We start from the raw sequence: 16,446 nt of genomic DNA, 5'->3' as shown, positions 1-16,446 counted from the left end.
GACTTAGCAAACTAAGACAAGCAGCAAATGAGTACGAAGGTCGTAACTTGAAGAGATAATTGTTTGCTTTACTTCTTTATTTACTGTTCTATGTTCTAAGAAAAATAAGTTTATGAACTTGTATGTAAATAATAATAATGTATATACATATATATATATATATATGATGTATAATAATTGAAATGTGACTATATTTTACAAAATACTAGTCCACTAAAGCACAACCAAGACAGGTCACTTTGTAAAGACTAAAGATCAGTTTTATATTATTGGTTATGGTAACATGAGTGCATGTGCACTTTGTCATTGTAACTCCTGTATTGTTAGCTAGGCACAGCTGAAAGGTCAATATAATAAAAGTAATAAATATATATAAGCATATAATGTTACGAGATTTAAGCTATTTAGTCTAAACATTTGTGTTTTCATGTTCTTAATTTGTTTATTGTAGAACGAAAAAGGCATAATTTTTATTTATTTCCTAATTTTTTATGATGGTTACAAGATCAGTCAAATTACCAAACCCATACAGAGATTTGTTAAAGAAAATAACAGATAAAATATAAAGTTTTTTCTCAAGAAACAGTTGATAACTATCTGGACATTATAAAAATTTTGCATGTGAAATTTCAAAATTTTCTACCGCATAAAAGTATTTTTAATCTTAAAATAAAAATCACTTTGCATGCTGGATAGGCAACATGCAAAAAGAAAAAAGGCATCAGAAAAACATTACTTAACAAACCTTAAGACTTATTAAAAAAATCTGATATTTTGCATATGAAAGCCTTGTAATGTTTACTGATTACTGCCAAATTTTGTGAACATAAGCTTACTGATTTAAAAGTTATAGCATGAAAACTATAACAAGTGCAAAATGGTTATGAGATCAGTCCCAAGCCCATGCTGAAAGAGTTAATGGAGAATTATTTGCTTTCAGGTTGGGGAAACAACATTTTAGCCCCTCCCACTAGTGCTAGCCTTATTAAGAAATATTATTACAGAATTAACATATTTAAAATATATCATTATAAGTTTATTAGTGTTACTTTTAAGTTTTGTTTAATGTGTCAAACACATATCTATATAAGATGTCTTTATCATAAAATGTGAGGGTATTGTAACTTATAAAAACTTGCTTCATGGTTGCAGAACTGTGATTCATGTGTGGAACTAACAGCTGAGGCTTTTAGCCTGCAAGTACAACAACTTGAAAATGCAGGATTAACATTGCTAAGTAATCTTCATGAAGTGAACAGAAGAAAAGTAAACCTATATGGTAGGAAGTTGTACTCAGTATCAAGTATCTATTACAGTAAGAAAGTTGTAACTAAAGCTTACTGGAAAGTTACTGTTATAGTAGGGAGTTGTGCTTTAAATTTAATTCAAGTGTCTGGTGAAGTAGGAAATTTGTTGCTAAAATTTAACAAAGTATATGTTATAATATGAAGGTGTTAAAACATAATATAAAGTATCTGTTAAAGTAAGAATATATTATTAAAAAACCATTATTATCAACTGTAATGATAATTATTTTGTAATTAATACTCATTAATTAAAAGAAAAAGATGTTTACAATTATTGAATGAAATCACAAATATTTAATTTGTAGAAAAATCCCTATGTTGAAAATGTTAAAAGAAAGGTCTGTCTCTGAAAAATAGTTTTACAAATTTTATTATAGATACTAAAAGCCAAAATGGAGCTTATAGCTATTAAAAATGATAAATGTATTGATACGTGTAAAACATATATTTGCTCTGTTTGTCCTTGTCAATGTTTCAAAATGTATTGAGAAAAATCAAGACAGGTTGTGTTGAGTAAACATCATATAGATAATATAATAGTAATTGTTTGTATCATTGCTGTTATTGGTATTTCATACTAACATTGTGTTCATTATGATTAATTGTTTTATTAAATATATTTTTAGGAGAGGAGGAAAAGCTCCCTGAAGCAGCAGGTGGAGAAGATCATCTCACTGCTACAGTAGATGGAGAAGCCGTTCCAATTGATGAAAACCTATTTGATGAAGATGATGAAGATCTCCAAGAATTGGATGAAGATTTAGAGAGGTTGGATGTGGAATAATCAATGCATAATAAGTAGAAATCCTGTAAAGTTATAAAGACTGAAACTTGACTGTTGTATCATCCTTAAAGTAACTGAACATTGGCAGTAACTTAGTCTCCCAGTTTCTTCTTAAAGATAATTCCAAGATTGTTTCATAAAGTGCTGATGCCCTACTACTAGTAAATGCCTGCTTTTTTATTTATTACTACTACTTACCAATATCTGTTAAAAGTAAAAATAAAATAAAACTACACGCTCTATTGAACCTGATATTTTACCTTCAGTATTTTGTTCAAAGCAAGTTACCAGGTTTGGTTTAGGCAATTTATTGCTCAACACATTGATTAATTATGTTTCTAAAATTGAAATGCTAAGGTAACCTTAAAACAAAAATGCTATCATGTTGATGAAATTTTTAAATAAAACAAAGTATAATAGGAGTGAATGTGATTTTTAAAACTGGTGATTTTTCTATCCTTAAAAATTTGTATCATTTTTGGGTGCAGAGGTTGTCAAATGTATATTTTTCATTGGAATATCTGATTACAGATATTTATTATTGCAAAATAAATGGTGAAAGAAATGAAGCAGTGCAAGTTTAATTCATTGATTGGCACACATCAAATAAAAGAAATCCTCCAATTTTCTGTAAAATATGTAAAATGTATTTTATTTTCTAGGGCTCAACAAAATGTTGAAGGATTTAGAATAGTGTTATCTTTTAAAAGTGTTTTTATAGAGCGGTATGAGTTAACTCACTGTGGAAAAGAAAGTGATTTCATAGAGTACCCACAACCATGCAGTTACAAATAATAATTTAATCAATATTATCAGGTTTAGCAAATGATTAGTAACTTATCAACTATATTGTCATAAGTGAGAGAGAAAAAAAAAAAGTTAAAACTATTAGGATTAGTAACTGATTAAGTTGGTATCAACTATATACTAAAGTGATTACAAATCAATAATGTTAGGATTAGTAACTGATGAAGTTGATTACCATCAACTATATACTAAAGTAATTACAAATCAATAATGTTAGGATTAGTAACTGATCTAGTTGATTACCATCAACTATATACTAAAGTGATTACAAATCAATAATGTTAGGATTAGTAACTGATCTAATTGATTACCATCAACTATATACTAAAGTGATTACAAATCAATAATGTTAGGATTAGCAAATGATTTAGTTGGTTTCCATCAACTATACACTAAGGTGATTACAAATCAATAATGTTAAGATTAGCAGGTGATTTAGTAATAACCATCAACTATGCTTTTTCAAGAGAACATCAAAACTGTTAGGAATAGCAAGTGTCTTAGTTGATTACAATGAACTATATTGTTACAAGTAATAGCAACTTAACACTCTTAGGATTGGTAAGTGATTTTGTGGGTAACCATCAACTATGCTGTTGCAAGTAATAACAAATTAACACCCTTAGGATTAGAAAGTGATCTTATGGGTAACCATCAACCATGTTACAAGTGATAACAAATCTACAATGTTAGGATTAACAAGTGATCTAGTATGTAACCGTCAACTGTGCTGTTACAAGTGATAACAAATCTACAATGTTAGGATTAACAAGTGATCTAGTGGGTAACCATCAACTGTGCTGTTACAAGTGAAAGCACTGTTAGGATGAGCAAGTGATTTAGTGATAACCATCAACTATGCTGTTACAAATAATAATACTGTTAAGATTAGCAAATGATCTTATGGGTAACTGTCAACTATGTTGTTACATGTAATAACAAATCAACAATGTCAGGATTAGTTAGTGCTCTTGTGGGTAACCATCAATCATGATGTTACAAGTAATAACAAATTAACAATCTTAGAATTAGCAAGTGATTTAGTGGGTAACCATCAACTTTTGCTGTTACAAGTGATAATAAATCAACAAGTTAGGATTAGCAAGTAATCTGGTTGATTTCCACCAACCATTTTGTTAGGAGTGACATTTTTAGGACAAATAAGTAAATGAATAAATGTTAAATAAGTAAAAAAAAAGTAATTTCCCATAATAATGCTTGAATTCACTGTTATTTTCTGCTATAATTTCCTGTTATTCCATGTATATTTTTAACATTTATCAGTTTGTCCTGGATGTTGCATATAATGTGTTATAACATTCCAGTGCCAGGCATTCTTGGGTGCTGTTACATGTATAGCTTTTCCATATGTAAAGTCTTTTTTTATCCCCACTAATTATGAATAGAAATACTATACCTGCTAACATGAGATGATCAAAGTAGATACTTAACCTTTCTTGATGTATTCACCTGTAGGTGATTCTGTAATAGTGTTTCTTTATTTCCTAATCCACTGTAAGTTTTTGAAATATAAGAAATATTTTTCTTGAAAATTTCTATACAATAATTATGAAGTTAATGTACATAAAGCAATAGCTGTCATTGGAGGGAAAGAACCTATTATACAGTTGGAACAATTTCTAACTTCCAGTTATGTTAATAATAAGAAAATGGAAATGGTTAACGGTTCAACTGTACAGTGTTGCTTTAGCAGCAGTCATCTGAATTGTATGTGTGAGAATTGTATTTATTTTAACATGAAGTTGTATTTTACCCAACTTCATGATTCAAAGAATTAAAGTACAGTGACCACAATTATGAAATATTTCTTTACAACTGTAAAGAACTTGTTAAACTTTTCCTTTGTAGTAAATCGAAACATGGAGTTAAATCCTTTAATAAAGTTGTTTCTGATAATAATAATACTTTAAAACTGAGAAGGTTTTGTCATTTGCCCTGCTCTTATTTAAATATGAAGTTATAGAAACATGTTTTGTTTTAAGCCAGTGGTCAGCAACCTTTTTTGATCGCGGGTCAATTATATTTTTTTAGAAAAATTTAGCATTGTGTTGGGTCAGTGATAATCATATAATTATTAATACCGGTACATGTATTTTAAATGTGTATGTTTATTTATATACAAAAAAATTAATAGTTCGACCAGTTTGATATTTTTCCCTGAAATTGATCTTAAAATTCTCCGTAACCATGACTCTTTCCCATCTTTCCTTTAATATCGTTGTTCTTCTCACATAGCCAAGAAATTTGAACTGAACAATGATTGTCCCCTTACGGGTTGCAATGGTGAAGCCAACTTTTGGCGGGTCAGCCAAATTATTGCCGCGGGTCATAGGTTGCCGACCACTGTTTTAAGCTATCATAGTCTATTATAAACTTTTTGAGATTCTTTCCCTGTCTAATAAAACATCATTGAAAAATTAACTTTTAATAGTGGATATTTTGTTTTTTACTGGTTCTTAAAGTATAAAAATTTATGTTTCTTATTCTTGGTGAGAGGGTAATTCATAAAATTCACCAAAAGAAATATAACTTTTTTTAAGGGATATCATTTATGATGTGTGCAAAGCAAAAATTATATTTAAAAACTCAAGGCACATATTGGTCAACAAACTTTTGAACAGTTAAACTCCTATTACTAATTTTATTGTATACTAAGCATGAGGAAACCATATCTAAGTGCTGTATATTTTATGGTTTGAAAGAGAAATTTTACTAAACCAGATGTAATTCTACATTTATAATTTTTACTAAGGTTAATGTTTAGTGTTTTATAAATATTTTGTTCGTTTTCTGTGTTTGTGGAACAAGAATTAGTTAGGTAGTATTGACAAAATGCATGGTTTGCTGTGCCTTTTTTTTATCTATTTAATTAGAAAAGTGACTGGTTTGATGCATAATTTTTTAATGCACAATAATCCCATGTTTCATAATCTTACATCAGTAGGTCTAATGCCACCTAAACTAGGTAGTAATTATATTTATATGATGGATATCTCAAACAAAAATATGTTCATCTTGTAGCATTATCTATTCCCCACAATATATGAAAGACTTCATATAAATTGTTAATTTGTCATGTAATAAGAGGGTATGTGTAACATAAAGCTTGAACATAAAATCGTAACATAACTGAAAAGTGTTCTTAATTTTTCCATGTGCCATCCACTAGTTTTAAAAGTAACTTGCACACAAAAAACAAATTATTTATAAAACTCTTACTTGTACAGGAGTACCACTCTTCCAAACTTAACCATATAAGAGTAAACAGAGACAGACTGAAATGTGACAGCTAATTACATACTAATGCATTCCTTTAGAGGCTGATTATAATTTACTTTCTGTGTCTAAATTATGAAAAGTTTAAATCTAACAAATTCTCAGGTTATTCCTGCCACATTATCTTCTTGTCATGTTGACACTTAACCTAAGCCTATTGTTTCAGGTTGGTCCTGTCAAAGTAACTTCTTATTCTTGTCATGTTGACACATAGCTAAGCCTGTTGTTTCAGGTTGGTTCTGCCAAAATAACTTGATTGATGTGAAGTTGATATTCTGCAAATATCTGTTTAACACAGGTTCCATGTCTCAGATTGATACTTCATAAAATAACTTTTCATTCGTGATATTTGGCACAGACTTCATGTCTTTGGTTGATGCCTGGCAAAATAACTTTAATGTCAGGTTGAAGATCGATATCTGGCATAGACCTGACCTTTTTCTTTTTTGTTACTAAGTTAATTTACTTCCAATAATATATATATATAGTTGATTAAAGTATTTCCTTTCAGAATTACAAATTAAAACCAGCACTTTAAAAATATGATTTATATAAATATTTAATTCATTATTATAAGCAAAAGAAATAAAAAATAATCAAAGGAACTTTATAGTAGATAATTTTACACAATAGGTGATATAGTTATCCATGTCCTTAACATCTTCCTACATAGTTTTAAATTCAGTATGATAATACTAAGTGTACTGTTATTTAATAAGGTTTGTTTTTAAAGCAAACTCACAACAGTTGTTCTTCTGATGGTATTGACAGATATTTTTCATACTAATTATATAAATTAAAACTATACTTTATTACTCCCAAGCCTTAACATAAATAGCTTTAACACAAGAGGCTAGTTTTGGTCTTAAGTTTACTTTAAAAAGTTCAGATAACAGAAATCATCATGATATTAATCTGAAATAATATGAAAAACCCAAAAATACTTTCTTTTTTTTTAAATCCATTAGAGCACAAAAGATTGCTGGTGATGAATAATTCCAAAAAATACTCATTAAGAAAACTGATGTTGAATAGGTTACTTCATTTAGAATATTCTTGATTCACTGGTTTCTAAGATCAATATATATAATCAAGTAAGAGATCTGCATATTTGACAAGTTTACTATTGAGTGGTTCTAAGCTATTTTCCATGGTTTTAAAATCAGAAATCATGATATTGATTTGTATATGTGAAAAACCCACAATACTTAATTTTTTCTAATCCATTAGAGCAGAGAAGACTGCTGGTAATGAATAATACTAAAAATACTTGAACAAAACTGAAACTGATGTTGAATAGGTTAGGTTATTTAGATTATTCTTGATTTCTAAGATCAATACCTACTCAAGTAAGAGATCTGAATATTTTACAATTTTACTATTGAGTAGTTCTACTTTATTTCCCATTGTTTTAAAATCTTTAGAACTGTATTCCTCCAGCAATGGAAACTGTAACATTTCTGCAGTGTAATTCTTGAAAATGTAAATCCAGGCTGTTCTGATAGTCGAGTCATTATCACCAAGGTTGTTACTGATCTTACAGTCTGTCATTTCGACCTGTTCTAGACGTCTCTCATAGAAAATTGGATGGCCCTCTATCTCATCTAGTTTCTTTAGTAAAATGTCATTAATTTCATACAGTTCTCCTGCAATAAACTGAAATGAAAGATGCATAAATTTTTACTAATGCAACACCTACTTAACTATATTTCAGAATTTATATAGTTCTAATTATACACTAGTTAATTAGACATTTAATCTTTTTACTACTATATGCTGCTTACGTGGATACGTAGAGTCCTTTAAAGGACCAACAAGTTCTTGGAGAGTATGATAATCAGAAACCGTTGTAATTAGTCTTCAATTTGCACTGTACTTTGTTCTCATATAACAGGATAGTTGGATATTAGATTAAGTGAATTCTTAAGTTTCATTAATTAACAGTCACATCATGTATGTAACCACCAGTAACTTAACAATAAGAAATATCTGGAAGCACAAATTAAAAATAAACTATACAGTTGATTGGTGCTAATATAGAGTGAATTAAGTTTGATAATAAGTTAAGAGGACAACAAAATAGTAGTTATTAATTGGTTTCTTGAAAACTTATCATAGACACATAAAGTGCTTTTTTTACACACAGTGTATTGTGTGTTTTGTACAGATACTGTCAGTATTATTTTAACCAAAAAGGCTTAAATAGAAAAGTTAGACAAGAAGCAACTACCTTTCCTGTTCCCTTACAATCTAATAGATGGGGTATGTTGTATTTAGTGGCCACCACCAGGGGCCACTCTGTGGCTGTTCTGGCTTTCCCTAAAAATCTGGCATGCCCATTTTCAACATTTCTGAGCCAGTGATGATTAGGTTCGTTGCTTTTGATCGTTCCGTAAAAAAAGACTAAAGCTCCAAGTCCATTCCCTTGGTGTGGTTGTGATGTCGTTTCCATGTTTACAGTCTAAAATAATAACACAAAACAACATGTTTTAGATAAATAGTTTAGAGGTGTGAAGTATAATACTAATCATTGTGTTGGAAAAATGTGATGGATGCTTTGCATCTTGGAACTGTACACTAAGAATGCAGTGTCTTGAGTGCCAGGTGGCAAAAAAGAATGTTAGTGTGGCTTTTGTATAAATAGTATACTGCAAATTCATATGCCATTACACCTGCAGTACTTGCATAGTGGAATTATTATAGTCTTATTGTGAACATCTATTGAAGTTTGTTTATTTATTTTTTTCAGAATGGTCCCAAAAAAAGTGTTTGAACACCTTCATTTTATACACATTTTCAACCTTCATCAGAGGTATGAAGCTTAATTAATAAATACAGCTAGAAAGCATGACCTCACATGAATGATGCTTAAAGATTAAAACCTGAAGTCATCAAACTGAGATTTTTTTGCCATCTTGTAAGATTGAAATACTCCTCATCTGTATGTTTGTGTGGCTGATCAAAGTCTAATATTACTAATATCTGTATTGTTGTTTGAGAGTTTTTCAATAAGTCATTGACATTAGTACTGTTGAAACGTGTGTGATCCTTCAGTCTAATATTACTAATATCTGTATTGTTGTTTGAGAGTTTTTCAATAAGTCATTGACATTAGTACTGTTGAAACGTGTGTGATCCTTCAGTCTAATATTACTAATATCTGTATTGTTGTTTGAGAGTTTTCCAACAAGTCATTGACATTAGTACTGTTGAAACGTGTGTGATCCTTCAGTCTAATATTACTAATATCTGTATTGTTGTTTGAGAGTTTCCAATAAGTCATTGACATTAGTACTGTTGAAACGTGTGATCCTTCAGTCTAATATTACTAATATCTGTATTGTTGTTTGAGAGTTTTCCAATAAGTCATTGACATTAGTACTGTTGAAACATGTGATCCTTCAGTGAGATTCGGGCAGTTGTAGTGTGTAGAAAGTAATTTCCATTTATGTGACTTTGGTAACACTTTACTTCAAAAGGAAAAATAATACGATGATTTACAAAAATTATAATTCTGGATCATCGTGTGTAACTGATCCTTTATGGTGAAAAATACTGCTGGTATCATTTATTGTACATTACATTGTTATCAGTTTATTTTTATGCAGAAGATAAAGGTCTAGAGAAAGATCTTCTCATCTTGGTATTTGTTCTAAGAAGACAAACAGCACAGCCATTCTCTTTAGGCATAGTGGCTTGTGACATAGGTGATCATGTGCTGACTGCAAAAAGAATGGAAGATTATTCTTTTATGGTGTATAGATGGTAATGTGGTTAATAATCTTCATTAATTGATGAAGTTAACATGTGGCATGAACCAATTGGACAAAAGAATCAAAATGTATGATAGACTTTATCTGTTCACTTGTTTCTTTCTTGCTTTTTTTTGCATATGTGTTGTTCCCTATCTAGTGGTTACGCCAACTTGCATATTGACCATATCAAAAATTACCAATGGAAATGTTTTATAAATATTACTGGCCTAAAAACAATTTTTACACGCTATCTTAGAAAGTAATATTTTGGACCCGAAACGTTGAACGTGCACTATAAGCAAATTTATTTTTAAATATATCATGTTACTTACGATGATGAACAACATTCAAGAAGCTTTAGTTGCGTTAAGACCATGTGGTTTTGAATAATACTTTCGAAGTGTTGAAATTGAACATACTTTCAGACTAAAAATACAAAAGCATATAAATCATAAAATGAACCAAAATGTTTTTCTACATGTAATGACAATACAGTACTTGGAGGTATTGTTAAATTGGAAAATAAAGGTACAGATAAGTAGTTCAATTTGCCCATTGGTCATTCTAATAGACTCCTCCCCCCCAGTGGCTTGGTGGTAAGTCTTTAAGCTTACGGCGCCAAAATACGTGTTTCGATACGTGTGGTAGACACAGCACAGATAGTCCATTGTGTAGCTTTGCGCTTAACAACAACAGACCAAATTTTTGACATACAAAAAAAAAAAAAGTTACTAGGTTAACATTGAAATTTGATCGAGATTTTTTGGAGCAAATGACAGTCTTTCTTTTCCACTTCGAGAGGTCTGTTACACCAATATTTTTTATTCAAAGACTCCAATAACCAAAATTTTGATCTTATATACGTTTCTTTTTTTTTTAAATCGAGAGCTATTGATTATTTCTATAATAAATGAGTTTCGAGAAACAAGCCCACTAACCTTAGCCAACTTCCAGAAACCACGGAAATATTGTACCAGCCTGATTTATTAGCTAGAACAGTTATTTTAATTTTACAAACCGTGAACACTATCCTCCAGGAAAGGTGCTAAATATTAACATTTTTTTTAAGTTTCTGAGAACAAAGTCGGGAACGCAATTTTTCGTAACACTGACAAACGTAGTGACGTCGTTCTTGAGAAAGAGCGCCAATTCTCAGCATGCTCTATTTGCAGACCAGAGAACCGCTACATTCAGTATGATCATCAGCAGATCAATACTAAAGTCCACTGTACTGTTAAACTTCAGACAGGATTGAAATACCACGAGGGCTTCGTATATGCGATAACTCCTTTTCTTCCAGGAGATTTGATATATTGATTATCAATCTGGTGAAGTCATAATGATGATAGCGTAGAGCCGCACGCGACTTACGTGAATAGACACTACGGCTTTTATTTCAACTTGTAGAAACTCCCCCTTTTTTGATTGAGGGTTTTCTAATTTAGTAATATTGTCTTCGGAAAATTAGCCAAGAGTGTCACATTTTAACCGTTAAAATTTACTAATTCTTAACATAATTAACTCATGGATTTTTAATGGATCACCTTGATCGAGAAGATGCGTTGTTGCATAGCTAGAAATTTTCAAATAAGCATATTTGGTAGATTAGCTACACATATTAAAAATCATCTTTATGGATCTGGTTACTGGATTGGTTTAAATTGAAGAAATGATTGTTTTTAATTTGGACATACTTTTTTCCCCTCGAGATTTGATCCGTGGGGGCGATATAATGTGACGGTGAATCCCACTATTCGTTGTTAAAAGAGCAGCCCAAGAGTTGGCGGTGGGTGGTGATGACTAGCTGTCTTCCCTCTGGTCTTACACTGACTAACTTAGGGACGGCTAGCGCAGATAGCCCTCGTGTAGCTTTGCGCGAAATTCAAAACAAATCAGACGTTGATGTTAAACTAGCTAGTAGCTATTGAAAATCAGTTAATGGTCAGGAGTTGAGTGCTTACCACCCACAACGTCTCGATTCCTACTGGCTTTCGCTGTCTGCAGCCAGTTGTGGGAAGGCAGTTACCCTTACTGCTCAGTCATATCCCTAAAGTAGAACCTAAAACCATCCTAAAAATCCTACAAGGTAAAACTCCCAACTCAAGAATAACATTCTAGTTTTGGAATGTGTAACTAACTTAAATTCTTTAAAAACAGCCAACTCTGTTACCACTTATGATTGCACCATATTATATGCTAAAATATATTTGAAACATTTAATCAGGATATTTAATGATTTATTTGATAATTATGTAGATACAGAAGTAATTATTCGAAAATTTAAATTTAGTAATCAGCAATATGAAAACATACTTAATTTCTGTATTTATAACAGTTATATTACTTTTAAAGAACAAGTATATAAGCAAACAATGGGTATTCCGCTAGGTGCTAATTCTCTTCAACATGGCCAATCTGTATCACTTCTTCTATCAAAACTCATTTTTGAAACAGATATTAAACCGCGATTTATTCACTCATACGTTTCGTTACAAAAATGACTTAATCTCCATCAACAACTCCAGTTTTATTCCGAGCTTGTAATCAAAAGAAGCAATAGTAAGAGTAGTCATGCTCATTACTTAGACTTGAATATTAATTTTGTAGAAGTTAAAGTATAGTTTATTATTTTTGATAAAAGAAGGAAATTTGAATTCCCCATCCTTGGTTTACCCACCATCTAATAGTGTTATTCCGTTTACACTGTTTAGCCCCCCAGTGGCACAGCGGTATGTCTGCGGACTCACAACGCTAGAAACCGGGTTTCGATACCCGTGGTGGGCAGAGCACAGATAGCCCATTGTGTAGCTTTGTACTTCATTGCAAACAAACAAACAAACTTATGCTGTTAAAAATATAAGGTATTACTATATCTCAATATTTTTAACAGTTTCCAAAAATAATAACTTTTTTATGGCTAATGTTAAATTATTCATAAATAAATTGAAAGTTAATGGTTCTAAGGTCTGGCACATAAATAAATTCTGTACACTTTTTATAATAAATATGAAATTATTTTAGAAAGTAAATTCTAGATTGTGGAAAACTTAGAGGTCATTAGTTATTCAAGATCGGCCTTGGTTTATAAATAACTAACTTTAAAACTTTTGTTTTTCACCTTTGTTCGGTATACCAGGTCGGAAAGACTAACTTCAGGTAGCTGGGCTTGTGTCAGCTCGCCTAGGTTACACATGAACAAATCTTTAAGCAAAAGGGAGAAGGTTTGGAGTTTAAGTAATATTAAGGTAGGGTGTTTAGCTTTGTTTATCGTCATTTTGTAAATAAAAGGGTGGAGGTTGGGAGTTTTACCATGTAGAATATTTAGGGGGGGAGGGGTATTTTTACTTTAAGGTTATGTACGAGTATTAAGGGAAATTACCTTCCCACAACTGGCTGCAGACAGCGAAAAGAGTTGAGACGTTGGGGGTGTAAGCACTCAACTTCTGAACCTTAACTGATTTTCAATAGCTGCAGGCTAGTTTAACATCAGCGTTTGGATTTTGTTTGATAGATGCAATGTCTCCAACTCATTTGGGTGCTATGATCATGGATATTATCCGTTATGACTTAATGTTGACAACTAGGACTGATAATGGAAAATAATTCTTTAATTTTAGTTCTGTTGTAATGTTTGTTTTATATAAAGTTCATTATTATTTTATAGTGCTGATTTAATCGCCTATTGACATTAATGTAACTGATAATACTAGACCTCTCTGTCTCTCTCTCTCTCTCTCTATATATATATATATACACATACAGTACTGGAAGTGGTTGAGCTAAAAGAGTATGAGAAGTATTACCAGAAATGCCACCCCTTTATTGGGGGAAAATAGACTTCACCATAGTACAGTCTCATGCTAATAATTTTATTACTGTAATTGGTTGTCATCCAATCAATCAAAATTTTTAATACCAGAATAAAGACAATAAACCTAGAGCCAGCCATGCTACGCTCACTAGTAGCAATAAAGTGATTTCAATCATGGCTTCAAGAATTGAAGTACCCTTTGTCGTAGATAGAAATCAGAGTTTTGGCTGTCAAGGATACTCAATGTGATGCATACATTGCTGCAAAAATCCATGTTTGGGTATGAGCGTATGCAAGGGTGAAGAATGTACGTGTAATTGGCATTATTAATACTATAATTGGTTGAGTTATAAGAACCAAAACACTCCAAAAGTGATTTTAAATATCTAAGGGTGTGGTCTCTGGGAGATAATTAACAGTCAAATACAAACATTTCCAACGTCCTTGCTGTAAATATAGTGTGTGTATGTTACTATAAAACAATGATATATACATCAGCACAAAGTGATCCCAATGTTTAAAAACTACTGTTGAAGAGAGGTAATCAAACCAAAAGGTTGAAATGCACATTAGACCATAAATAGTGATATGAACAGTTCTTATCAGATGAATCTAAATTTGTATTTGAATCTAAATTAGTCATCGACATTGAAGAATGGTAAGAATCAGTATATGTTTAGGGTTATATTGTAGCTAGTAATGTCGGTAACCTACACAAAATTGATGGCACCCTGACTCATGACATGTACAGGCAAATCCAAATCTATCATGCAATTCCCACAATAATAACAATTCATCTTCCAGCAAGAGAGTGATTCTAAGCAGACAGCAAATGTGTTGAAACAATATCTTTACAATAAAGATGTCAATGGAATACTCACAATCGTAGCATGGCCTGAACAAAAAGCGATATGAACATTCTCAAGGCTGTATGGGCTTATGTAAAAACTGAGACGACCAAACAACTTGACTGAATTGTGGTGAGTAATTTTTCCTGATCATTTATTTATAAACTGTATGGCAGCATGAAAACAAGGTGTAATACTCTGGTAAAGCAAAGAGGTGACATAGAAAATACCAGTTGAATGTACAACTCTTTCGCTTTTTTTGTGTGAGAATGTTTTGTATCATTAATAGATTAACCATCTCGTTGCAATTGCTTGCTGTTTGTGACTGATCTACATGTATTGTCTATGTGATTCCATACATGTTTCTATTACTGCATATTTAACAAGGTGTAAAAAACAACTGTTTAAGTAATGGAAAGAAATGATAGCGGAATCCGTACAAACGCCTCCAAGCTTTAAGTATCATATCATGTTCTTCACAAGCAAGAGAAAATGCATTTTTAAATGAGTTGGGAACCCCACGTTAATGAATTTTTTTTAACCACAGCCGAACCTCGTGTTACACTGATTCAAGTGTATTTGTTTTAAATAACGTGATCAATATTTCAACTCACGCGGCTGTTCATTTGGAGTCTTGAATGAGTGTTATTCCTCAAGACGTGATAAGAAAAACTTGGATAAATGAAAATAAAGAATAATTTGACACGTCTAAATGAAAACTTCTTTAGTTTATTAATGCGATGTTTCGAGCAGACGCTCTTTCTCAAGCAAAATAGACCGTGTTACAATGGAATTAGGCTAGATAAAACCATTAGGCTAGCAAAAACAAAAACAAAACATCGACATGTTAATCTCAGTCACGAGAAATGCGCTACTCAACAAATTAAAACGAGAAAGCTTTGAACACCGTTTTATCTTGCAACTTTAACACTAAGTTCCCTTGTGGTTTAAACGAAAGAGTTACTTTTAGATAATTACTAAACTCTATCAACCTATCTTTTCATCCCACAACTTTTCTCTAGATGCGTTTTACCTTACCCTAACTCTCCCTCTTTAACCTTACCTTTGCGAAAGTCTTCTCCATCCTCTAATTATTTCTTTGGATTATTAAATTATCATTTTATTATTTGGCGAGTTTACGTTTATAATTTTCCTGTGTTTATTTTTCTGAATCCAGTTTTAGTTGTTCTAATTACCTTTTTTATATTTCTGCTTATTTTAATAATGTTTACGTAATAAGTTCAACAATGTTTTATCAGTACTTTTGTTAACGTGCTACACGTTGCACGTGTCTAATTAGAAGTGTTATTTTCTGCCCCGCAGTGGCACAGCGGAATGTCTGCGGACTTGCAATGCTAGAATTCGGGTTTCGATATCCGTGGTGGGCAGAGCCCAGAAAGCCCATTGTGTAGCTTTGTGCTTAATTACAAACAAAGCCAAACTGATCGTGTGTACTACAATTTCTGCTGCTATTTCTTCAGAACATGTTTGATTTTTATAAGCCCCCAGCGTTGCAACTTCCCTTTATAGACGTTAAAACAGTTAACAGTCGTAAGTGTACTTAGTTGAAACTAACACAAAATTCATGAAGCATCTAGTAAATAGGGACTACCAATACTCCTTACCAAGTATAACTTTGTAATTTCTGCTGGTCTTTTATACATACGCAATAATACAAATAATGCGTAGTGCAATTCAAACTTTCAAAGCTTACCGGCCCGGCATAGCCAAGTGGTTAGGTCACTCGACTCGCAATCTGAGGGTTCGGATTCCCGTCCCACCAAACATGCTTGCCCTTTCAGCCGTGGGGGCGTTATAAAGTGACGGTCAATCCCAC

The 16,446-nt window shown here is 31.7% G+C and overlaps 2 protein-coding genes across 4 annotated transcripts in view; one reads left to right on the top strand and one right to left on the bottom strand.

Annotated features, from left to right (window-relative positions):
* Positions 1 to 4,936, top strand: part of LOC106460414 (zinc finger CCCH domain-containing protein 15-like) — a 49,447-nt gene extending 44,511 nt beyond the window's left edge. The window contains exons 10-11 of the mRNA XM_013920108.2: positions 1,153 to 1,279; positions 1,934 to 4,936. Of these exons, the coding sequence (XP_013775562.1) occupies positions 1,153 to 1,279; positions 1,934 to 2,091 (285 nt within the window). The 3' untranslated portion in view covers positions 2,092 to 4,936. The remainder of the gene's footprint in view (positions 1 to 1,152; positions 1,280 to 1,933) is intronic.
* Positions 4,937 to 6,308: 1,372 nt separating this feature from the next.
* The window catches only part of LOC106460408 (putative gamma-glutamylcyclotransferase CG2811), a 37,440-nt gene continuing 27,302 nt past the window's right edge, over positions 6,309 to 16,446 (bottom strand). Inside the window, exons 1-3 of one of the 3 annotated variants that reach the window (XM_022387126.1) lie at positions 11,912 to 12,020; positions 8,426 to 8,656; positions 6,309 to 7,851 (exon numbers count right to left, since the gene is read on the bottom strand). In XM_022387126.1, coding sequence (XP_022242834.1) covers positions 7,537 to 7,851; positions 8,426 to 8,647 — 537 coding nt within the window. In that variant the 5' untranslated portion in view covers positions 8,648 to 8,656; positions 11,912 to 12,020 and the 3' untranslated portion in view covers positions 6,309 to 7,536. Of the gene's footprint in view, positions 7,852 to 8,425; positions 8,657 to 10,888; positions 11,228 to 11,911; positions 12,021 to 16,446 lie in introns of those variants that run through there. The other 2 variants (XM_022387127.1, XM_022387125.1) reach the window with 2 other exon arrangements.

This window comes from Limulus polyphemus, unplaced genomic scaffold (genome assembly GCF_000517525.1).
Source record: "Limulus polyphemus unplaced genomic scaffold, Limulus_polyphemus-2.1.2 Scaffold766, whole genome shotgun sequence".
NCBI classification, from domain to species: Eukaryota; Metazoa; Arthropoda; class Merostomata; order Xiphosura; family Limulidae; genus Limulus; species Limulus polyphemus.
Note: the sequence above shows the minus strand (reverse complement) of the source record. Positions and strands in the feature narration are given on the sequence as shown.